Raw genomic sequence first — 24,717 nt, 5'->3', positions numbered from 1 at the left:
AAACTAAAAGCCTTGTCCTATCACACCAAACACACATACTGTACCTGGTACTTCCAGCAGCAGAAAATAAAGCCCAGCAGCATGAAGGCCAAATTCCCGCTGCTGGGCACTGACGTTTTTCTTAAGGACCATCTGAACGAAGTGATGGAACAAGGCCATCAGCGCGTTGTGGGAAATGCTGTTCTCCATGAAGAAGGTCCAAATGCTCTGGGGGAGGGGCGAACCATAAGAGCCAATAATTAGAGAAATGGGAAAATCTCCTATTACCTGATTTTTCTAAGTACTTTTAGTGCCTTATAAAAAAAAGGAACAGACCATTCTGGCTCCTAATTGTAAATGTTTGTCATCTTCACAGGGACTAAAACAAAATTTAAAAGTGTATTACTCAAAATTACAAGGGGAATTCCCTGGCGGTCCAGGGGTGAGGACTCCACGCTTTCACTGCTGAGTGCCTGGGTTTGATCCCTGGTTGGGGAACTAAGATCCCACAAGCTGCATGGCGTGACCAAAACAAAACAAAAAAATTACAAAGATAAATAACTATACAAGAAACTTAATTAACCTTTCAAAATAACTTTGGGTAAGAAGCACATATATTTGGGTAACCTTTCAAAATAACTTTGGGTAAGAAGCACATATATTTCTGAAATTACTATACCTAAAAGCTACACCAAGACTATGGGGACACCCTACATCAGTAATTACGCAAACAAGTTACTCTCCATCTATGTCAAATGTACCCCAATTCATTTATCACTCAAATTACTAACTGAAGAAATCAGAGCAATTTATTTAAATTGAAATGTTCTATGGGCAATGGGAGCAGGAGAGGAAATACCGGAAAGTGTCTCCCTCAAGAGATTTCAGAAATAGCCTAGGTAAGACAGGAAATAAACCCTAGAGCATAAACCACAATCTTATTAATTTTATCACGGTTCTATGCTTTCTCCTATTAAACATGTGAACAGGAAATAGGTTATTTGTATAAACCAAACATAGCAGGAACTAAATATGGTTTATTCTGGGCTACTTTAAAAAAACATAAGCTCACAAAAGTTCAAGAAATCAGACCTTGTATATCCTGCTTCCCTGAAAAGACAGGGAAAACTCTCCTCTTTCCTTCACCACGAAGCTTCTGGAAGAAATCAGTTACATCCTCATTCCTAAGGCCACCTCAGCTCCACTCCACTCACCTGTAACTGTGACCCTGGGGGACTCAATCACCTCTGCAGCGTTTCATACCTGATAGAAGCTAAGTTCACAAAACTCTATTAACTCCATCTGAAAAAAAGTCCCTCGTTGTTACCCCTCCTCCCCCGTTTCCACAACCGTAACTCCAGACCACGCCGTAACACACATTAAAAAAAACAGATGAGCAAAACACAGTTGAACAGCTGGCTGTTGAACAACACAGGGCAAGTCGAAAGTCCTCGTGGAATTCAGAGCCGGCCCTCTGCAGACACAGTTCCTCCACATCCATGGTTCTGCATCCACAGACTCAAACAACTGGAATCGTGGAGTCCTGTAGTTACTACCGGAAAACTCTGCATGTAAGTGGACCTGTGCAGTTCAAACCCGTGTTGTTCAAGGGTCAGCTGTACTGTCCCCAGGGACCTCTCTGAGTATAGCGTTTCCCACTTCAGTCCATCTTCGGTCAAGAACATCCGTCTGAAACAGATCTCTTCAAGTTCCTTAGTCTACGGCTCACTAGCACCTCTTCCTCCGAGAGCTGGATGTGAGGATGAGTGGGTTAATCTATGTATGATGCTTAGACCTGAACCTTGTATACCACAAACACCTCAGCCTCGAACCCCACTGTGGACCCCACTTACAGCTCAGTCCTGGGTGCCCCGCCCTGCCCCCATCCCCTCGGCACTCGCTGCACATCCGCACCGTGATGATCCCTCCGTAGGCTGCCCTAGGACCCGCGTTACTGCAGTCAACATTCTATCCATTTGTGAAGACTTGCCTCCAGCTAGCTACTTTCTTTCTGGGACCTTCCCAATCTCACCATGCTCCCTTTTCCATACCCCTATGAGATGGCATCTAACCTGTCCTAGAGCAGTTTCTACAATGCAGACTTCGGTGGCCTGGTGCTTCTCCACGCCTGCGGATGTGGTCGCTGGACATGCCTGGCCAGTGCAATGCCAGTGGGCGCCCCAAGAGCCAGTGCTTAATTCTCCCCTCTCCCCCAGGTAGGGGGAGGCTCTGTACCTTAACCATCATGTTATCTGCCGAGGTACTTTATGCGGTACTCAGCATTACGCTTAATGAATGTTTAACAGGATGATTTAATTTTTGAACAGCTACATGAAACCTCTAACTGAAATATTTTTGGTAATTTAGATCTTTCAGAGATGTTACTATCTAAGTATTCTTTGTTCTGCTTTTGAGTCCCTCAGTTTTTGAAAAGCAGTTAATGGTCTAAATAGTAATAGGTAGAACTCAGTATTTAAAGGAACTCTTTTTTCCATTTTTAATTCAACTCATCACTTTTCAGTTTAATATCCAATTTTCCTAAAGTTAAGGCATGCCCGAATTGTTACTGCATTGTCCTTGGCCATCTTTTCCTATTTCGCTTATCTGGTTTCCCTCCTTGCTTTGGCCTTTATTCTTTTCCTTTAATTTGCTGTTGTAAACAGTGGTCATGTCTTGAAAAAAAATCACAGATTAACACCTTGAACCTCTGGGAGGAGAGCTATGCGGCTACCCCAATAAATGAACCACATTCTTTATGCCACTCTTTATCATACTCCTTCTGAACTATACACTGAGAAGACTAAGCTTTAGATGATAATAGGGATTTTTATCTTCCACTTCTGACAACTAAATGGCTAGCTTGATTTTTTGTTTGTTTGTTTGTTTTTACCTCTGTAGCTCCAAGCTCTCCAGCAGCAAAAGTTAAAAGACTGTCATAGAGATTTGTGAATGCGCTCAGTCCGGTCTGCACGATCTCTGCTTCTATGGTGGGATCCAGAGGCTCAGTTTCCGTGAATTCCAGTTCCCATACTGTGGCCACCCATTCTAGTGGGAAAATGCAATGAAGTCAACAAATGTTCTATTTAAATAAGGAAAGCCAATAAGCTTTAGACTCTGAGTACATTCATGAAGGGAAAAGTTTACTAGTCACAACTCACATTTAACTATACCATACAAGTGAGGCAGAATTAGAAGGAAGCAGAAAAGATTAGAAAATCTTTTTTTAATCATTAACTGACAGCTGGCTATTAGGTTGGTCATCACCTAAAAATATCAAGAAGGAAAACACTTTTTAGATGTAACAGTTTTGGGGACGATCCAGCCTTCCCGTATGTTCAGTCTGGAGAAGAGGAGGTTAATAAAAGGTTGCCTCAGCTGTCCCTTTGTGAAAATCCTATAATCAAGTTAATAAACCCAAATAAAGTGTACAGCACAAAGGGACAGCTGAGGCAAATGACTATTTAACATGCTTTAATTATTCATTCACCCTTCCCTAACTGATCTCCTAACAAATACAATCAGCTTCCTAAAAATGTTCTTGCATCTTTTCTTGCCTTTTTCTCTCATACATTCTCCCACTTATTTTATATGCATATTTTGAAATGCACACCCGTATTTCTGACCTCATTTCTGAATCGAAACTACGAAGTCCCAGTGATAAAATATCTGGAATCAGGAAACCAATATATTCAACAAATGACAGCTATTACCCCCGTCTACAACGGATAGGTGTTAAAGCAGTAGTAGACACGTACAACAGTAGAGAGCAGCTGGAGACTATTCCAGGGGGAGGCAGGGGGCAGAGGGGGGAAGGAAGACATCCTTCAGCTGCTCCAACACGTGTGGGTTACCGGGGAAAGAGACACCGAGAAGGGCATCCCAGGCAGAGACAACCCCATAACAAAGCACAGAAGGAAACAAAGTATCACCTGTCTAGAAACCAACACCACCGTAAAGGGACTGAGCTCAGCTGTGAAGGGTGAGTTATCTATCAGCACTTACTCAGCAGGTGGTGTAATGCCGCGGGACCCTAGGGGCCTTCCCAGACCAGCCCCTCCCCCACGTGCTCGGCCTGCCTCTGTCTGCAGAACAACTCGAGTCAAAGGATAAATTTAATGAGAAAAGTGAGAAAATGCAGAGAGAAAAACAGTCAAGCAGAGCAAAATAATAATAAATTAGCCAATCAACAAAGTCAAGGACCTTTAGCTTCTCCTCAAGGACTACAGATACTAGCCTGAGCCATGTCCTTCGAGCTGTTTTGCAGACACTGAAACCACCCCCCCCCTCCACGGGTGGGAGAAGTTAACTGCTGCCCACAAGCGCGGTAGACTGGTTGGAACCAGGCTGATACTGCTGACCCCTGACTACCTCACCACCAACCAATCAGAAGAATGTTCACCAGCTGATCACACACCCCTCAACTCTCCTCCCTCACCCTGTCTTTAAACTCTTCCCCTGAAAGCCTTTGGGGAGTTGGGGTCTTTTAAGCACAAGCTGCCTGGACGCCTTGTCAGTTCATGCAATGAAGGCTGCACTTTGCTTCACCACAACCGGGGGTCAGTAGACTGGGCTTGCCGCGCACGGGCAAGCGGACCCAAGTTTGTTTTGTTAACAGCAGGTGCAGGTATTAAATCAATCTTCACGAACGCCCGCGAAGTAATCTTAGAACCCCCATTTGACACAAGCGACCGAGGCCCGCGAGGCTCGGGTGCTCAGCGGCGGACCAAGCCGCCGGCCCCAGGTCCGACTCCAGAGCTCAGCTCTGGGAAAAAGCACCCGCAGGGACAGGTGAAGCCTCTCGCCGCAAACAGAGGCTGTGGTAACTCTTAGGAAGCCGGGGGAACCACTGAAGGGTCAGAGACCCGGCGGGTCACGCTGGCCTTTTCAAGGTGGTCCCGGAAGGGGTGTGGGGCCGGGTCGGGATGGAAGTGCTGGCACCAGAGGGGCAGGAGGTGCCCCAAGCGCCGAGGCGGGCCACAGCGAGGGCGCGGGTTGGACCGCAGCCTCGGGAAGCGGCGGGCGAGGCTGGGACGAGGGGCCGCCGCCATCAGAGGCTGGAGGTGGGGGAGGGGGGCACCTCCTGCCCTTCAGGGAGGATGGGCGCCCGGGGACGCCAGCCGCACCCCTGGGCCTCAAGTTCAGGAGGTCGGCCCGGCCCAACAAACAGACGCGCTGCCGAAGCCTCGGCACCAGCGGGGCTGTCCGCGCAGACCCGGAGGCAAGGCCGAGAAGCAGGAGCACAGAGCGGAAGGAGCCCGCGGAGGAGCGCCAACGCCGCTGCCCGGCGCGGCCCCTCCCCAGCACCCCGGGCAGCCCCCAGGCCCCGGCCGCGTCCTCACCTGGACTGAGGTCCAGCGGGCACCAGGGATGCAAGGCGCTCGCCAGGTCCCGCCAAGCCGCCATGACCGCTGCTCGCCTCAACTTTCAAAGCTGCTCCGGCGCGCGCGCCGAGAAGGCCCAGCGGGCTCAGGGGGACACGGGGTTCGCACGAACCAATTACCGCGCCCCGCCGGCCCGTCCGCTGGCCAATCAGCAGGGCCTTCCGCCGCATGCGCAAAGGGTGAGGCGGGCCCAAACCCACCCACGCAGTCGAGGTGGGGGGTGGTTTTCAGCTTTTCCTCGGAACTGGGGGTCAAGAAGAGAGCTAAATCTAATGTCCTTCCCACCCCGTCTCCCTAAATGGGGACACTCTGAAGAGAATCTGAGGCAGGATTTTTTTGTTGTAATTGTCACCTCTGCCCCCTGTCAAGCGGCATTTCGCGTGCGTGTCAAAGGGCCGCGTTTACCCATCAGACAGCATCGAAGGTGTACACATTCGAGTGTGGGTGGCGGCCTACCGTTTACCGAACTAAATAAAGGAAAAGCAAAACAGGGCATTCAGAAAGGACATCTTTAGTTCTGAATTTTACGGGACATCTGGCCGGAGCTCCAGAAGGAAGCCCTGGTCGCCATGTCAACTGTGGGAAAGCCGAGCGGCCCTCTCCCGGCGCGCATGCGCAGCGCGCGCTCCGCCGGAGGCTCGGCGGCCGAGCAGGAGAGGCGGGGGCGTGCGCATGCGCGCGGCGAGTCCGGCGCGTCCGGCTGAGCAGCGGAAGCGGCGGGCGCTGCTCCCGGGCCGGGCGGCTGGCTGGCTAGTCGGCGCCGCAAGCACCGGCGGGCGGGTGCCTCGCTCCTGCTCTGCGCTGCCCCCGGAACCGCGCCGGCCCGGCGAGCGCGGGCGTCGGCGCCGCGTCCAGCCCTCCGGCCTTCCCAGGCCCGGCCGGCCCGGCGGGGACATGAGCTTCTTCGGCTTCGGGCAGAGCGTGGATGTGGACATCCTGCTGAACGATGCGGACAGCAGGAAGAGGGCCGAGCACAAGACGGAGGATGGGAAGAAGGACAAGTACTTCCTCTTCTACGACGGGGAGACGGTGTCCGGGAAGGTGAGCCTGGCGCTCAAGAACCCCAACAAGCGGCTGGAGCACCAGGGCATCAAGGTCGAGTTCATCGGGCAGATTGGTGAGTGCGGGATCCACCCCACCCGGCCCCGCCCCTTGCCCCTTCCCCCGTGCCCCGGCCCCCGACCCTGCCCTCCACCCCCAACCCTGACCCCGACCCCTGACCCCTGACCTCGCCTTTGACCCCCCCCCACTCCCGCTCACTAATCCCTGGTCCCTGACACGACCCCCGACCTTTGACTTTGACCCTGCTCCCTAACCCTTGCCTCCTAACCCCCGCCCCCATTACTTGGACTCCGTATCCCCTTTCCCCCGCCCCAGGCCGCGCGGTCTTGTTGCCCACCGGGGGTCCGGGCTCCTTGTTCCTGCTCGGCCTTCGGTGCTGCTGGGCCCGCCCGCAGGTCGTGGCCACCGAGTCCTGCGGCCAGTCCACCCCTTTCTAGTACCTGTGTCCCACCCTCTCACATCCCACCTTCACCGGGAGCTGTTTGAGAAAGCAGCCCCGCGGGCTCCAGCGTCAGCCCTCTGTCCAGCCAGCTGGCGTACCTAAGACTTCTTGATTAGAACCTAGCCTTTGGCAGACTCATTTTCTTAAGAAATGATGCTACTGAGACCCAAATTAAGTGGTCACAATTTCTCAAGGCTCTAACACTCTTCTAACATGAGTGTTAGCAATTACAACTAGACAATAAAAGGCAGTAGCAGTACCGAAGATCTGAGAGCTGCCAGTCAGCACGGGGTTGTTTCCAGTTCTCTTTGGACAATGTGTTTATTAAAACTCGCAGGTGCTTTTGAAATAAATTGCTATTGTCATTCGTTCAGGAGTAGATTCACAGTAAATACCCATGTGGCCTGAAAAGACCTCTGGCGGAGAATTCATACCCCATACCAGGCGCTGCACATCTGGCCTTGGGGGGGTGGATTTCCTGCGAAAGCTCGTTGAATGCTCACTGTCATTCCCTGAGAGCCCCGCGCAGAACCTTGCTCCCCTTTTACAGAGGCAGGAAGCGCTGGAGCCCTGGGAAAGGCCGTGTGGCCTGCCTCTGCAGCCCAGCGCTCAGCCTGGAGTATTGGCTGCTGCTGTTTGAGGAAAGGGAATCAGGTTGAAGGCTGGCTGATCCTATAGGAACCTGTTTGTTGTGACTTTAAACCCAGAATACGAGTGGCCTGAAAGGGAGCTGAAGAGTGAGTTTCAGATCCTCTGCTCTCTTGCTACCGGCTTGGATAGGGTTTTTCAGCAGCAGTGCTGTCGACATTGTGGGCCTGATCATTCTTTGTTGTGGGTGAGTGTTTAACAGCCTCCTTGGCCTCTACCCGCCAGATACCAGAACCACAGAAATGTCTTATGTCCGTGGAAGGTAAACTCACTCCTAGCAAAGAGCCACTGGGTAGACAGGATGAACCCACAGCGTTCTGTGCTAGGCGTAAGATGTAAGAAGTGGAGAAGTCCTTGCCTCCTTAGAATTAGTATTTTCACGTCGTAGCTTTAAGGTCATTGCTGGATTCTTTGGCTCTGCAATGCGAGTGCAGACAGGCATGTCTAGCCAGTGTCTGTACCTTCATTCCAGGGGGTGACACCTCGCCAATACATGAAAGGTAACCAGAGCGTCCCCTGCCCCCCTGTGCCCCAGCAGTTGTGAAATGAGCTGTTCAGGGGGACGCTGGCAAGGCCTCCCTGCTGTCTGAATGAAAGGGAGTTGAGGAGGCGCCGTCCCTGCCTGGCTTCTTGTCTGTCTCCTGGCATCCCAGGACAGCAGCCCTGCTCAGATTTCTCAGGACCTTTTGTTGCTTCCATTGATAACTCTTCCTGGGCCCCTGAGCACTCTGGGCTGAGTCCACCCTTGGCTTTGGGGAAGCTGTACCCCTCTCTGGGCCTTATTACAGGAGCACCTTGTTGAGATGTCTAGGGACCAGGCTTTGGGCAGAGTGTGGTGTATTTGTGTCCTGTACCTGAGAGGCTCTATGAACTGACCTCAGGGCACTGGAGCACTGGAGCGAGGCTGGTGAGTAAGTTCCCCGTGGTTGTGGTCGTGTGGTTTTCTCCTTCGTTGCTTTCTTGATGCTGCATGAAGTGGGTGGAACTTCGGTCGGGTTCTAAGGTCTGGCTGTACGGATGACGCACAGGATGGTCCTACTGCTGGACGGGGGTGAGAACGGCGATGTCATTGTGCTCTGGACACCTTCCTCATTGGTTTCACGCAGAACTTTTCTTCTTACAAACCATGGTCTCTTGGATTTGGTTCTTTTTTCCTTCTTTCTTTCCTTCCTTCCCTGCTTCCTGGGAAGAGTTGGACAGCTTGAAAATGAAGTGGTTTATGTAATTAACCTTCCTATCCTTATGATTAATTTCTTTTGCCTGCAGATGAAAGCATATGTGTCTTGCCTGTGCCTCCTGTAGAAAGACAGCCCGGTGCATGATTGAGGGTCAAGCAGAGGGTTACTTAGCTTAGATAAGGCTCCGTTTATAAGGTACAGACTTCGCAAGGGTCTCGTGAGGACTAGAGATCATCAACGTACGTGAAGTGCAGGGTTTGGCACTCATCGCAAATACTCATAATCCCTGTTAAGCTGGATCCATCCAGAAGTTTCCAGGGGCTGGACCTTTAAAACGTCAGCCCTGATTCCTCTGCCGACCGCCCACGGGACTGTTCACGCCAGGCCCGCCTCCCTGCACCTCCTGCCCGGTGTGTTCTCCCAGCAGGCGCGCTCGCCCGAGGGAAAACCTGTGGAAGGGTCTCCCTAGAGTCCAGGCAGAGACAGCTGTCTGGTGATCTTTGCATCGGTCCTCTTCAGACCCCATGCCTCACAGCGGCCCAGCCCCTGCTCGGAAAAGCTCCTGTCTCGGTCTTGGTTTGGGAGGTGGGCAGGAAGGGGGGCCCTTCTGTCTGCTGGCCCTTCTCACACTCTCAGCTACTCTGGCAGCCTCATCCGCACCCATCACTGCAGTGTCCTCTTAGAGTCCGATGACTCCCAATCCTTTGTCCTTACCTGAACTCTCCTCTGAGTTCCATGCTTGGGTTTCTAACTGTCTTCTAGAGTCTCCCGCTGGATACCCCTCAGGTCCCTCAAGAACACATCCAAACCAGAAACCTTTTTCTCTTCCTGCTCCAGCCCCAGCCCTGCTGCTTCTCCTGTTTTCTCCACTCTGGCCTGTCACCTGGGTCCATTCAGCCTCAGAAATCCGGGAGTCCTCGAGACCCCTCCCTCCCCCTCCTACGCATCCAACTGGCGTCTCAGTTTGGGTCCTCTCCAGCGGCTCTGTAGGGTATCTCGAGTCTGTGTTTCCTCTCCGCTCTCGATGCTGCTAACTTTGATGCTTCTGTGTGTAGCAGCCTGACTGGCCTGCCTGCCTTTGTTTGCCTTTTCTTTCAGTTCATCTTTTGTAAGAGTGAACTTTCTAAACGTCAGTGCTGACATGGTCAGTCACCTCCTTAAAATTCTTCTTGTTGACTCCCTGCTGGTTGAAGGGGAGAAGTCATCCAGCTCTTTCCCGAGCTGCCTCTGCCTTTCTCCGGCCGAGTCTCTGCGACCCTTTACTCCTTCCACGTGTGCTTTCCTCAAAGTATCATGTTCCTTCTAGAGAGGTCTTGGCCTCTTCCCTTTGTATATGAACATCTTTCTGCAAGGAATGGCCTACCACCCAAGCTCTCACTCATTCGTAAAGCCCAGCAGGCATGACACCCGTCAGAAAGCCTTCCCTGACCTCCCCTGGCCGACGGAAGCCTTTCTTCCACCGTTATTCTAGAGGCCTTGTGATTTCTCCCTTAACATAAGGAGATGAGAGTTGTCAGGCCCCCATTCAGTTCTGCACCGACAGCTCAGGTGTTGCCTCTGATTCATCCACCTGTTGTGTGCATTTTTCTGTCCTCCTCCTCAAGTTTTTGAGCCACTTTGGGATTCTTCCTGCGTCTACTGTGCACTTCCCAGCGGCTTGGTCTGTGCTCCAACAATGCCAGCGAATGTGTGCTGAGGGCACCCCCCGTGTCACTAGATGGCCCATGTTTTTAGAAGAACACAGTGTGGCACGTAAGGAGTATCAAGGGAAGTTCTGTAATTAGAAGATGGAGAGACCATTTTTTAGGTGGAATCGTTGGGGGAACACTTGTGGAGGGTGTCAGGCCACCTTGGAGACTGATGGGGTTAAATAAACCAAAGGTAATTAGACAGTCACACTTGGCGAGGAGGGAGGACCTGAATACCCCTGCACTCCAAAGCCAGAGAGAGAACTTCTGGATTTTTTTTGTTGTTGTTAAATAATGCCACTGGGTGAATCTAAACCCATCAGCCCCAGTCGAGCCTGTGCTGTTAAGACTCTGGAGGCTTTCTGTATTTTAATTCATTAAGCCATGAGTGCCAAGTGAGAGGCACACTGATTCTCACCCGCTAATAGTCTGCTGCAGGGTTTGGAGCAGAGCGGCGGCTGGCTGTGCACGGGCAGCCCGGAGACGGCACTGCTCCCGCAGGTTTACCAGGCCCAGGAGGTCCAAGTGGCCGTGGCGAGAGTGAATCGTGGCCAGGTTGCCCGTCAGCAGACAGCAGCTGGGAAAGTCAGGGTGAAGAGCGGGCTGTTTGAAAGAGCTCTTTCTGCCTTGGTTGGCTTAGGGTTCTTCCAAGGCCGGCGGGAAGCCTGGCCCAGCAGCGAGTCTCTGGGCGCCTTTCACGGGATGACCGCGTGGGGCAGAGCTGGCTCAATTTCCTTCCACAGTGGCAAATTCACTCCTCAGCCATTGGTGGCAAGTTTCATGGTGAAAACATCCTGACTACAGAAGTCATTTCCTCCTGGTGGACTGAGTCGGGGAAGTTACGTTAAGAAAGAACTGGTCAGTTCCTCCTTCTGGCTTGAAATGGCTGGTCCCTGTGGGCTTTGGAGGCTGGGGAGAACTCGGGGTAACTTGGGAAGAAAGAGGCAGTTGACAGTCTCTTTAGGGCAGACCTCCTGCTAGAACAGTCTTGGGTTTTCTGTTTTAATTTATGCGAGAGGAAACCAAACTTTCTGGCACATAGTGAAGTACGGCTGCTATTTCTGCCCCTTTGCCCCACAGTGTTTCCAGAAGCCTTGCAAATGGCTTATAAAGTGTACGCTAAAAAGCCCAATCAAGCCCCACTCGGACTACGCACTGGCCACTCTTTCATGATGTTCGGGGGGAGGCGGGGAAGCCCTGGGAGGACGTGCCGCCAGGCAGGAAGGCCCTGTCCCCCCGGGGGTCCCAGCCCAGCCAGGCTTCTCTGCTGGGACCCCTGGTGCCGGCGCTCTGTTCTCTGTGAACACTGTGGATCCTTCTCTGGTTTGTTTCTCATGTTGCCTCTGAGGCTGTGTGAGCACATTTGTGTGTTTTTCCATCCTTCTCTTCCCATCTTTCTCTTGACTCCGGGATTTCCCACTTAAAGTTCACAGACGTTGGGGCTTTGTTCCGCCTGCTTCTGTCCCCTGAAACCATGGCAGAATCCAGTGCTTGGGAACGGAGGCACCACTTTCCCCAGTTAAGGGGTCAGTGCCCATCAACAGAGACTCCGGTAGCAAAGAACCAGCAAGAGTTAGTGGACGGGCCCTTGTCACAGGCTGGCCACTGGCTCTGTTCCTGCCTGGTCACTGAACTTCCTTACCTTGGTTGGGGGCACAGTTGTTGGATTTCAAAACGAGGGATGGCTGTTCACCTTTCCCCAGCAGCCCCTGCCCGGAAGGTTTGAAGTGCCCTCCCCCTTTGGCGGCTTTGTGGGTCATCACTCCCTACCCAGAGCGCTGCCTGCTGCTGATTCCACTTGGTGTTTGGAAGAGAAGGTGGATTGTTTGTAACGTCAGGTGGATCCAAGCGTAACTGTGTAGGAAATCAGCACAAAGTGTGCTCACAGGGTGCACTGGGTGTGCGTACAGAAGCAGCACACTGGCTGGGGACTGACCGCACCGCTGCTTCCTTCTCGAGCTGGACACACCTTAGGACAGAGCCCACTGTGCTTTCCGATGCCTCACTGCCTGGGGAGAACACGCTCCGGGGGTGGTGGTGTCAGGGCCAGCGGCCAGGGCAGCAGGGCCGAAAGCACCCCTGGAACCACGTTCCCCTCCCGAGCGTCCCCAGGGCAGGCCTGGACACTCTGTCGGCTCTGGGAGGCAAGAGCTCTGGTTTCTTGAGCCCAAGAAGGCTTTGATCCTGGGGGGCTCAGACCTTTGCTGTCTGGGGTCTGCCCTAGCCCAGGCTGCTCTGGCTGTCCCTGAGAGAGCTGGCGCGCTGCGCTCCAGAGAGGCGGGCCAGGCCTGGCGGGCAGCTGTCCCAGGCACGCCTCCCTGTGGTCCTGTCTCTCCCCAGGCAGCCGACGGCAGAAGCGACGAGAGTACACTGCCTGCTGCCTGTCCTGCTGCAGAGTGCCCACGGGTGGTCCCTTGACTGTAACGTGGCCACGTAGAGTCGCAGTCGGCATTAAGTGTCCCTGCTGCACAGCTGGGGACTGGGGGTGCCAGGAAGCTGGGGACGTAGGCCTTACCTCTAACGACCATGCCTGGAGCAAAAGTTAACACATAGCAGAGGACAAACAGGCATATATAATCTAGGACAAATAGGTGGCCTGACTCATAATAAACAGCAGAACTGTTTCCAGCGGAGGATGGGTGAAGAGCAGTGCTCCTCAGCCTGTGGTCCCTGGACCAGCAGGAAGCATCTCTGGGGGTCTGTTAACAATGTCCATTCTCAGGCCCCACCCCAGACCCCCGGAATCAAAAACACTAGGGGTGGGGCCCAGCCGTCTGTGTGTTAACACAGCCCCCGGTGATTCTGATGTTCACAGAAGTCTGGGGACCCTGAGCTTAGACGTGGGGCGTCATTACAGCCCCTCTGTCCTGTCGGCCCCGTGGGCTCCTCTCTGAAGGGTAGAGGCAGCTGATACTTCCGGAGCCTCTGCCGTCTCTGAAGTGCCGCTCCAGGTCCTCTACCTGCTTCACCTGTCCCGTGCTCACAACACCTGCAGTGCGTTATGTCGCTGCCCCCATTTCGCCAGGTCCAGAAGTAGACGCAGTCCAGCGGGAGACCTGGGACCCTAGGCCAGTCACCGACCCCGCTGTGCCTCAGCTTCCTTGGCGGTTAAATGGGTGATGGGGCCGTCCTAGCTGTCTCACAAGGTGGTTACGAGGATGATGTGACTGAAGAACTGCGAATATGCTTTCCAAAGTTAGTAGTTTTAAGTATGTTTAAGGAGCTGTGGCGTTTTGATTGCGGCCCCCCGGTGTGTCCCACCTGGTGCTGCCCGGTGCCCTGGAGCAGGAGCGTGTCGGGTTCTGGGCTGCAGCACAGGGGCAGGGCGGGAAGCGAGGGAGCCATAAGCCAGACTGGGGGCTCTGTGTGTTGGCGGGAGGCTCCTGCAGCTGGGAGCCCCCTCACCGGGCCGCGTAGCTCAGGGTCTGGTAGAGGTGGCCGACGCTCTCCCTGCAGAACTCTACTACGACCGCGGGAACCACCACGAGTTCGTGTCCCTGGTGAAGGACCTGGCCCGGCCCGGAGAGGTCACCCAGTCGCAGGCGTTCGACTTTGAGTTCACGCACGTGGAGAAGCCCTATGAGTCCTACACTGGGCAGAACGTGAAGCTGCGGTAAGTGGCGCCCCCAGGGTGCCCCGTGTGGACGGCCCCTGACGCCGTCCCGTTTCTGAGGCTCTGTGTGGCCGTAGGGAAGGTGTGCTGCGGGGGGGGTGTGCAGTGGGCCTCCCTCCAGGAGGAGTGCTCCTGGCTTGTCTGTCCGTTTCTGGAATGTCAGTATTCCCACCGTGGCCCCTTTCGAGCCACTGACCCAGCGCCCATGGGTGCAGAGTTGAGAGGTATGCACCTGCCCCTCGACAGCACGCTGCTGCACAGACACCAGATGTCACCCCCCCTGCCCCAGGAGCAGAGAGGACTGTGACACCCCAGAATAGCTAGGATATTACCTTTGTTCTTAATATAATTCATTTGATTGCAAGTGTCTATCATTTAATTTTAAATGTTGTGATTAACAGCTGATTCTGAAAGTTCCCGAAAGTTGGACGCTCGGCTTTCACACACCCCTGGCTGGGCCTCAGGCCACTGATCCTCATCCAGCTCTGCATGAGACTGCGGCGGGGTCCTGAGCTCTGTCACTTGAGAAGCGGGTCATAGATTTGGATTCTAATCCTAGACCTGTCCTCTCCATATTTTGGGACAATGAGGGAATAAAACGTAACACAGTAGGACAAGTTTTAAAACATTAATACACACCTTTTAAGTATATGGGATTGTTTTCCTTGTTCCAGTCTTGGAAACTCTGCGGGTGGGGACTGATTCCAGGGCCTCCGGGGTATGTGATGTCACTCTGGCTGCCTGGCTCCAGGTCTTGGGTGTCACCTGAGGCCTGCATGTGGCATGGTGTGGGCTACTGCAAGCTCTCCCCTCTCCCGTCAGAAGAGGGGCTGCAGGCTCTCCTTTCCCGCCTGTGCAGAGAGGTCTAAGCACTGGTGCTGCCCCGCTTCAGCAGCGTTGCGTGACCGCGCTCAGAAGGCAGCAACGGCGAGGAGTATCTAGTCATCACTTAAGCTGGGCTGGGGGCTTATTGCTATTTAATTGGATGTTTTGCAGTGGACTTCTCATAAATGTTCTTATGTCAGAAAGAAAGGTGTTGAAAACAGCATGGCGGTTCTTCAAAATAGAATTACCGTATGATTCATCAATTCCACTTCTGTGTATAAATCCCAAAGAAGTGAAAGCAAGGACTCAAACAGATTTATGTATACTCACATTTGTAGCAGCATTATTCACAATAGCCAAAAAGTGGATACAACCCAAGTGTCTATGAGTAGATGAGTGGATGAACAACATGTGTATCCACACAGTGGAATAGTATTCAGCCTTGAAAAGGGGGGAGATCCGACACCTGCTATGGCATGGATGAGCCTTGAGAACGTTGTTCCCAGTGACATAAGCCAGATACAAAGAGGCAAATACTGATTCCACGTTTTTAAGCAGTTAGATAGTCAAAATCATAGAGGTAGAAAGTAGAATGGTGGTTGCCAGGGGCTGGGGAAGGGGGCTGGGGAGTTAGTGGTTGATGGGGCAGAGTTTCAGTTGGGGAAGGTGAACAGGTGGAGATGGACAGTGGTGACCGTTGCCCAGCACCGTGAGTGCACTTAATGCCACTGAACTGTGCACGTAAAAATGGTTAAAGCAGTACATTGTGTTACATATATTGGAGGAGAGGAAAAAACTTTTCCCTCCACCATGTTAGGTTCATTCGCGGGGGCTCTGCAAATCGGATGGACGGAAGACGGATTGGCCAGAGGCAAGCAAGCAGGTGTATTCCCGTGTGCATTGCTCCCACCTGAGCTCTGCCTGGTGACTGAGGGGCAGTTGAACTTGGGCTTATGCAGCATCTTAACAGAGAAGTGAGGAGGCAGAGAAGGAGCCCTGCACTTCCAGGGGCTCGAGTTGTGGGAAGCACGGGGAGAGGCTTGCTTTGGCGAGGAACGCTCTGCGGGCGGCACCTCCAGCAGCTCCCAGGCCGCGCAGCCTCTCCTGGTGGAGAGGGCCCCGGAGTCTGTCTTGTGTGCACTGTTTCTCTGTTGCTTTCAGCTCAATAGAATCCTCGTGCCAGAGTGGCATGTTCTGGGGTGCATGCTCTGCACCCTGTATTTTGTATTTTATCACAATGGAAGAAAAGTGTTACTGTCTAAATTACACAAAGAACTTTTGGATTCATGCTGAGAAAGGAGGTAAAATCGGGAACATTAATTAATGGAAGATGTACATTCCAGATTAAGGGCTTGTGTCTTATTACAGGCAGAGGGGAAACATGAAAAGATTATTTTGGACTCCTTTTCCTTTGTTTTTAGGCAGGGCGGTGGTTCTGTTAGAAGACTGAAGTCACTATGTCGTATTTGATGGGTGGGTGGAGTGTTGGTCCTGAGTTTTCCTTTAGTGGACACCATGGGAACAGGCAGAAAACAAGGAATTTAATAGACGCCAGCAGAACTGACCATTGAGTGGAGATGCAGACATAGGGCCATCAGGAGGAGGAGATGACCTGTAGATGAGACGATTCATCCAGTTCCAGGGAGGAGTCTGAAGCACTGGCAGAACAGACAACTGGAAATGCAAGCCTGTCGCTCAGTATAGAGAAATGCACTGTCGGAAATCACCCGCTCGGAGCTGGTAACTGATAGGTTTTTCCAGGAGGGGAGCTCTGGGAGAGGAGAGCCCGGGACCTACTGGGACTCTTGGGGACCCTACTGGGCCTCTTGGGGACAGAGGAGGAGCGGGGTGATGCGTGAAGGAGGAGGGAGTGTTTTACGCTCTAATGCAGAGCTGATGCCAAAAAAAAAGGCCCCTGGACTTGGCAGCTGGGAGGCCCGTGCTGCCTTTGGGAGGGCAGCTCCTGTTGGGTGGTAGAGACGGAAGCCGGGGCGAGGCATAGGGGCTGGGGACGAAGCTGCAGGGTTAGAACAGGACCCCCGGACAGCTGTCTCTGAGGAAGGGTAGAGTGTGGGCCTGGGGAGTGTCCTGGGGATTGATGGCTTTGGGACTTTTTATAAACTCAGGAAGAAGCTTTAGCTGGAGAGAGATTGGATGTGTTGAGAAAGTTGGGAAGTTGAAGCATCAAGATGCCAGACAGTAGTTCTCTACCAAGAGTCCTGTGTTAGAATCATGGGGGGGGGGGTGGCGGGGGCTTCAAAAAATATAGATCCCCGTGTCCCTCTCCAGAGCAGTTATGTGGCAGACGCGCCCCGGAGTGAGTCCCCTGCGCCTCCAGACTGCTGGCGCAGGAGAGGCGCTCGAGCCGCTGGAAGCTTCGTGGAGCCTTCCCTTCTACGCTGCTGCCAGGCCCCTCTCCACAGGGCGTGGGGGCTTGAGGGCCTGAGCCTTAGGGCTGGCTGGAGCCACGTCTGGGGCTGCGTGGAGGGAGCAGGCGGAAGGAGAGGGCGGCCGGGGGGTGGTGAGGCCGCAGAGGAGGGCCACCAAGGTCTCCACCAAGGCCTCCCATCCCAGCTTTGTTAGAGGGCCGCACAGAGTTAAGGGGACGAGGGGTGCGGGGGGCGCCACACTGAAGTGCTGGCTGGCGGTCAGGCGTGGCTCACTGCCCTTCAGCGCTGTGTTTCTCCCTCTTTCTAATGTGTCCCAGGACCCTAGGCTCAGCCGGAGACCATCCTAGTTCAGACCTGGGGCTCTCCCACCTCTGTTGCTTTAGTTCTAAGGCCTGCTCCTCCTGAAGGCGCCCCTCTCTCCCCACAGCACTTGATTCCTGCCTCTGAATGGACACTTTGCACGTGTTCTAATTGTTCTGTTGATTTGCCCGTCTCCCCCAGGGGACGATGAGTCCCCGCGAGACTCCACCTTATCCGTCCTAGGCCCGGCAGTAAACGTGTGCAATGCATCACTGACCTGATTCTCCATTATCTTATTCCTGTTGTTTAACTGTGAGGGACTTGAAAAATGCTCATTGGTCGAGTATTGTTAAATAGCGTGCAAACATAAGAGTATACGATCCCTGTGCCCACAGAGCCGGGAGTTAGCTGAAGAAACAGAAGCTGTGCACAGTGCCTGGCAGGTGGCAGCAAGGCTGCTCTTGAGGTGCAGAGAGAGGCGTCACCTCTTTCCTCGGAGCTCAGGCTCAGAGGAGGGTTGGGGCAAGGCCTTTGATCGCCCTGGAATTGTAATTGCAGGATTTTGTGTCTGAGCGCCTTTTCCTGGGAAGGGGGTGCCCGGCGGTGAACGCTCAGGGCAGTCGGAGCCCCCGGGGGTGACCTCTACCAGGGGTCTTCTGCGGGGTGGGCCCCGGAGGCTGGGAGCGGCCCTTCACCGCACGCCTGCGTCCCTCAGGTATTTCCTTCGCGCCACCATCAGCCGCCGCCTCAACGACGTCGTCAAGGAGATGGACATCGTGGTCCACACGCTGAGCACGTACCCGGAGCTGAACTCCTCCATCAAGATGGAGGTTGGGATCGAGGACTGTCTGCACATCGAGTTTGAGTACAACAAGTCCAAGTGAGTGTCGGGCCCGGCTGGCTGGTGGTGACCTGCGGGGGCGGCCACAGAAATAACGCGGTGGGTGTGCGCGCAGGCCGGCCGAGGTCGCAGGTCAGGAAAGAGCTGCATCTCACTGCAGCTGAACTGTACTAACTTAAGAGGGCAAACTTCAGTTAAACATCCTATGAGGTCTCTCAAAGTCAAGCGAAACTAACTTTAAAGTATTTGTTTTGGATTCCAGGTACATCTGTTTCCTTCTACTGATGAGATTAACCTCAGAATACCATTCTATTATCATTTGTATCCTGTATACAGTGTGTCTTTAGAAACCAAAGTGAGGAAAGCCAAGTTGACTGCTTCCTCCTTAAATTAAAATGAATTGTAACAATATCTGATGCCTTTTTATAAAGGTCTTTAAATAATTTTATTTTAACTGGCCACATATGTTTTAAACTGTGCCTGCTATTACAACATCCAAATACGTAAGTGCTTGTAAATCATAAAACTTACTGACAGTTCAAAAATGTACTGCAAGCAGCTTTCTTTTTAAAATGATACATTCCTGAAAATGTTCAAAAATCAAATATGCAAAAGTAAACGTGTATTCTATTCACAGAGAACTAATCCTTCCCCCCGCGAGTCTCTAATGAGGGTTCTCCCCGTGGGGAGGCCTCACCTCAGACCCGCTGGCCTCCAGAGGCTCGGGGGGTGGAGGCCTGAGCGGCGGCTCTCCTGTGAAGGGCTGGGAACACACGTGCTTCCCAGGACGGGGAGGGAAGGCCGTTTCCCACCGCCGCCTGGCCTGGTGCTGAGCGTGGCCCCGATGGGCCCCTACAGGACAGGCAGGGCGAGTCTGGAGCAGGCCCCTGCCCTTCCTCCTCATGGTCTTGGGGCTCTCGGGCCCTCCTGGGACAGAGCCCCCCAAAGTGCCTGCCCGCCAGCGCCCCAGCCCCCTAGTGAAGGGGGTGCCACCTCGAAGGCGCTCAAGCGCCGCAGCCAGCAGTGCAGTCAAGACCAAGGTGAGCGTGAGACAGGCGTGTCACAGACAGGCGGGCTGGACCGGGTCCTGCCCTTGCAGAGCAGGCTGCCCTGTGAGTGCCAGGCCGTCCGACCAGACAGGAAGAGCCCGGAGCTTAGGACAGCGTCCTGTTCTGCCACTAAGGACTTGGGCTCAGGTTAGCAGGTACTAAGACTTCTGTAGCTGGGGTTTCTCATCTGAAAAATGAGGGGTTTGGTCAGGTCAGTGGAAAGGTGCCGTGAAGGAGGAGCGGGGCCCGGGCGCCACGCGTGGCTCCTTTGTGTTTCTTGTGTGTAAGATTTCCTTTAGAACAAAGGAGCGTTCGCCCTTTAAACGTTTGAATGCCCAGAGAATCTGTGCTCTGAGCATTCCTTCTAACGCGCTGCAAGCAGCAGAGTTCTGCTCTCCTCAGTCCTTGTGCGTCCGCCATCTCCCCAGGCAGGCTGGAGGCAGAAAGGTGGCGTGGAGTGGTGGGGAGACCCCAGGCCTGCAGGTTGGGAACCTGGGTCCACACCCGTGTCTGCCCCTCCTCGGATCCCACCACGTCATCTGTCTTCTTTGCACTCCCTAGGGCTCCTGCCCTGTGATCCGGGAGCTCGAATGCTCAGGTCCCCCGTCCTGAGCTTCAGGTTGAAGGTTTGCTTTCTGTGGCCACACCTGGTACAGAGCAGCCCTGCTGCCGGCTGGCCCCGGGGGGAAGGCCCAGTTCCTGGAAGCGGGAGGAAGAGCGGGACCCGGTCCCCGCACTTGCTGGTCAGCCTCTCACACCAGAGCCTCTAAAACACATGCACTCGTTAAAGCGCTGAGCAGAGGGTGACGGAACCGCGCTCTGAGGTGCAGGCGGGACAGCAGAGGAAGTGATGCAGGTTCAAGTGTAGAAGGTCGTTGGGACTCGCCCTGCGGGGCAGCGCCCTCTCCTGGAACCAGGAGGCCTGTCACGTGCGGGGGCCGCACCTCTCGCCTTCCTCTCCGCAGGTACCACTTGAAAGATGTCATTGTGGGGAAGATCTACTTCCTGCTGGTGAGGATCAAGATCAAGCACATGGAGATAGACATCATCAAGCGGGAAACGACAGGCACGGGCCCCAACGTGTACCACGAGAACGACACCATTGCCAAGTACGAGATCATGGACGGCGCGCCCGTGAGAGGTGAGCTCCGGCCCCATGGCCTCGGCCCGGCCCCAGTGTTGGAGGGGCTTCAGGGATCATCCTGTCAAAGTTAGGTGGCCTGGGAGCCTGTAATTTCTTAATCTCTAACCGTGCACTGTGGGTCCCGAGAAGGAGGAAAAGGAGGTCGGGGATGTGGAGCTCAGGCCCCGCTCACCTTCACCCAGAAGACGTCCATGTGGACCTCGTTTATAGACTGAGCTTGTACTGGAGTTTAAATCTCAAGAGTTATGTCTGTTAAAAAAACAAAAGACGTTTGAAAAGCACCAGTTTAGCAGATACAGTTTGAATGCTCTGTTTACACTTTCCTATTGACATTCTGAATTTCTTTGCTGCTGGGGGGCAAGAGATGAAAGCAGAATCCTCATTTCTGTTACTTAGTTCCAGCTCAGGTAAAACGAGTCGTGCTCTGAATTCATTCGCCAAGTACAGACACCCTGACCGACACTTCCCAGTGCTGCACACGGTGCCGGCGTGACCTCCGGGACGAGTGGAGCTGAGAGCTGGGTGGGAAGTTGTGTGATTATTGGGAGGAGCAGTCATGTACGTTCTTCGTTGGCTCTGCAGCAGCTGATGATGAAGTGTTTTCACGCAGCAGTGCTCGGTGCTGCTGAGGTTTCATTCAGTTTTTTCCCAGTCTGCTCCCCGTGGAAGGAGGGGTGTCATAGCTTTCTCAGGCCCTTGGGCGTCACGAGCGGGGTCCTCGGGGCAGGGCTGAGCCATCCTGCCTGCTGGTTCCGTGTTTCCCAGGCCGAGCAGCTGGGCTGAGCTCACCCTCCCTGTGGCACTGACAGGACACCGAGAGAAGCACAGAACAGTGTGAAGTGAAACAGGGTTCGTGTTTGGCTTTACGCCGCACTGTAGGTTTGGACTTTCTCAGCAGAATTCTGCCCTGATTTTGTTCCACTTATCTTAGGAGAGGCACAGTGTTAGAGCTGGAAGGGATCTAAAATATTATGTAGCCTGATATCATAATTTTCCCCATGAGAAAATGAAAGTCCACGGAAAGCAGCAGACTTACTCAGAGTCATACCTCGGGTCAGTGGAGAGAACTGGGTCCAGAGAGAAGCTTTTCTGTTTTCCAGACCACCACACCCTGCCAACTCGTCTTAGAGGGGAGGGGTACGGGGTGGGGGCTATGCTAATTGGGATGGAGGGACCTGACGGTGGCATCAGAATTGCTGGGTGACATGGTGGGTTAGCTGGGGTTTGACAGTGGCTCTTAAACCCAACAACTATACACATTAAATGAGTCAGAAGATGCTTACCTAGCATTCTTGTGCTGTTCACACTCACCGGGCAGCGGCAGGCGCCTCCCCGAAGGCAGAAGCGTTGGCTTGGGTGTCCAACGCCCCCCGCCGCAGGCGGCCCCTCCACCGCGGTGTAAGGTGGGGCCCCCTGCCCCCGCCCTGACTCCCGCCCGGCCCTTGCAGGAGAGTCCATCCCCATCCGCCTCTTCCTGGCGGGCTACGAGCTCACGCCCACCATGCGGGACATCAACAAGAAGTTCTCTGTGCGCTACTACCTCAACCTGGTGCTGATTGACGAGGAGGAGCGGCGCTACTTCAAGCAGCAGGTGAGCCGGCCGCCCCCAGGACCCCGGCCGTCCAGACAGAATCCGAGGGCATCGTTCCCGCCAAGGTCAAGCAGACGGGACGGGGATGGGGGGCGAGCTGCTTAGTCTCTGTGCCACTTAGTTTACCCCGAGCCCCACAGCAAGGACGGGGGTTCCCAGTTGACACCCAGAGTCTGCTTTCTCGGGCCCAGCCCCTGCGGCTGCTCTGCCCTCCCGGCCACACCGTCAGCAGGCACCCGGGGCCCAGAGGTGTGGACGGCTGCTGTCATTGGTGACATATGAGCGGAGGCTTTTGCCTAAGATTCCCGGGAGAAGGCAGAGCCTCTGGGACCCTCCCCAGGCCTCCCTCTCACGTGTCGCCTGCCCCACCCCCCCCCCGCCCATCCTGCAGGAGGTGGTGCTGTGGCGGAAGGGCGACATCGTTCGGAAGAGCATGTCCCACCAGGCAGCCATCGCCTCGCAGCGCTTCGAGGGCACGGCCCCCCTGGGGGAGGCGCGGACCCCCGGCCAGCTGTCCGACGGCAGCAGCAGACAGTAGGCCTGGGGCCAGGAAGCTGCTGGGCTCGCACCCCGGCTCCAGGCCCCCGGGCACCAGCGGCCGGGGCAGCAAGATGCTCAGCCGACCCGCTACTCGCAACCTGAAAACAAATCATGTTCTTGATGTAAATTCTTTTTCCTGAAGAACCTAAGGGGTTGGGGTTGGGAGGGAGTGTCTCTGGGACGCTGTGGCTGATGGGAGCATAGGGAGAGGGGGCGTCCCGGGGAGAGCCGTCTGCGGGGCTGCCTGGGACGCAGGAGCACAGCGCGGCCCGGGCTCCGAGCCTCCCGGGACAGGAGCTGGGGAGGGGGGGGCGTCCCACGGGTGGTCCTGTCTCACACTCCCCTCCCCCGTCCCTTAGCGAGTGGCAGGGGGTATGGTGCCCGCCCCGCTGTAACTGGCGGTGAGGGTTCAAGCCCAGGAAGCCACCTCCTTGGGAGCCTCGGATGTGGTGCTTTGGAGCCTCCACAGGCCACCCTCCTTCTGGCCCTTCTCTCACCGCTGGGACCGGGCGCCTCCCGTGGACTCTGGTCAGTCACGTCCTGGATGGAACGGGAGCTTGTGGTAGGGCCTTTGGCTGATGTCCCTGGGCACAGAGACATCTGTGTCACCGGTGGATGGCAAGCGGGTGGACCTCGGCGGCTGTGCGTGGTGCGGGCAGCCCTGAGGGCCGGAGGTCCTTGGCCCCGGCCCCTGAACGAGGACATCTTTCCCCCGAGAAGAGGTCCGGGAAGGGCCCGTTCTCCCCGCCTCCCCGGGAGTGGACCCTCTTGGCTCCCTGCTGCCCATCTCACTCCTGGGAACCGGGGCTTGGTCTCAGACACGTAGAAGCTTTGTGCTCACCCTGCGAGCTGGGGGGAAGGGGAGGGCCTCCTGAGCCGCCGTCCTCCCCACCAGCCGGCTGCCCAGAGCTTAGGACCATTGGTGGTGTGTGTGTGTGGATGCTCTGGTCATGCTAGAGAGGGTCTCCCGCTGTCGCACTGCACCACGCCTGTCCTGTTAAGGGTGTGGAGGTCCTTCCTGTCTCCTGTTGGCCTCTCTTCCCTTCTGGAAAGACCAAGCAGACCCCCATGGCCAGCAGGTACAATAGTTGGTGGTCTGAGTTCTCTGTCGTTTGGGAAGCAGAGGGGTTGGTTCTTGTGTCATCTTTCAGTTAGTGTGGAAAACGGAGACCCGTCTTTTCCTCAGAAATTGGTGCAGCGGTAGGCCTCAGACTGGGCAGGGCTCACGGATCAGAGCTGAGATGGGAGGGAAGGGCGTTCGGGGTGACGCTCGAGGTGGGCTGGGGGCAGCAGAACCGAGCAAGGGAAGCTGGTTCCCCCAGGCTGGACCCCGGGTTCAGATGTGAAGGACAGTCCCCGTGGGGACAGGACCACCTGTGCAGCTGCCCCTGGATTATCAGGGCCGGGGGCCTAAGCGTGGGAGAGGCAGCTCCTGTGTCCCTCGCCTTCTCTAGAGCGTGAGCTGGGGCTCTGGCGCCTCCCACGACAGCTGGCCCCTTAACTACTAGGTACCCGCCGATCCCTCTGCCTTCCAGCCGACCACAGATTCACTTCCCAACCTTCCCGACCCCTGAAGCCTGTCTCCTGAGCGAACTAGAGGTAGAATTTGCTTCTGTCCTCTCGGGAGCTTCTGTTCTTTCCCCTGCCCCATTCTCCGCCTCTTTGTACATTGGGGAAGGGGAGGCCCATCCCTGGGACCCTGGCAGAGCATAGGGACTGAGCCAAGCAGTGTGGCCTGGGGCTGAGCAGCTGCGGTGTTTACAAGTTTCTCAACGTGTGTCTTTTCAATGGCTGTTTTAAACAAAGCAGTCTGTTTCAGCCGTCTCCCTGATTAAAGCAAGCCCCTGGGCTCCGAGGCATCGTGCCCACGGTCCACCAGACTCTGTGGTCTCTTCTTACTGCCCCGCCGCACACAAGGGGAGACGCCCCGCCCTGACCCACGACACCTGCCCTCCTGGTGTCTGTGGCCCCTGGTGAACAATGACACCCACTTTATTCATGCCTGTTTTAGACAAGCACGTGGCTGAGGAAGGAATTCTGGTTTTA

The 24,717-nt window shown here is 54.8% G+C and overlaps 2 protein-coding genes across 3 annotated transcripts in view; one reads left to right on the top strand and one right to left on the bottom strand.

Moving 5' to 3' along the window:
* Positions 1 to 5,431, bottom strand: part of NCAPD3 (non-SMC condensin II complex subunit D3) — a 61,783-nt gene extending 56,352 nt beyond the window's left edge. For both annotated transcript variants that reach the window (XM_068556191.1, XM_068556192.1), the window contains exons 1-3: positions 5,319 to 5,431; positions 2,870 to 3,024; positions 45 to 207 (exon numbers count right to left, since the gene is read on the bottom strand). In XM_068556191.1, coding sequence (XP_068412292.1) covers positions 45 to 207; positions 2,870 to 3,024; positions 5,319 to 5,382 — 382 coding nt within the window. In that variant the 5' untranslated portion in view covers positions 5,383 to 5,431. The remainder of the gene's footprint in view (positions 1 to 44; positions 208 to 2,869; positions 3,025 to 5,318) is intronic.
* Positions 5,432 to 6,060: 629 nt separating this feature from the next.
* On the top strand, positions 6,061 to 24,551 carry VPS26B (VPS26 retromer complex component B). The gene is made up of 6 exons (XM_068554536.1): positions 6,061 to 6,477; positions 13,835 to 13,991; positions 18,222 to 18,386; positions 20,362 to 20,537; positions 21,989 to 22,131; positions 22,523 to 24,551. Exons 1-6 carry the CDS (start codon positions 6,255 to 6,257, stop codon positions 22,667 to 22,669), a joined length of 1,011 nt encoding a protein of 336 aa, XP_068410637.1. The 5' UTR covers positions 6,061 to 6,254; the 3' UTR covers positions 22,670 to 24,551.
* Positions 24,552 to 24,717: the final 166 nt, after the last annotated feature.

This window comes from Eschrichtius robustus, chromosome 11 (assembly GCF_028021215.1).
Source record: "Eschrichtius robustus isolate mEscRob2 chromosome 11, mEscRob2.pri, whole genome shotgun sequence".
In the NCBI taxonomy this organism is placed as follows: Eukaryota; Metazoa; Chordata; class Mammalia; order Artiodactyla; family Eschrichtiidae; genus Eschrichtius; species Eschrichtius robustus.
Note: the sequence above shows the minus strand (reverse complement) of the source record. Positions and strands in the feature narration are given on the sequence as shown.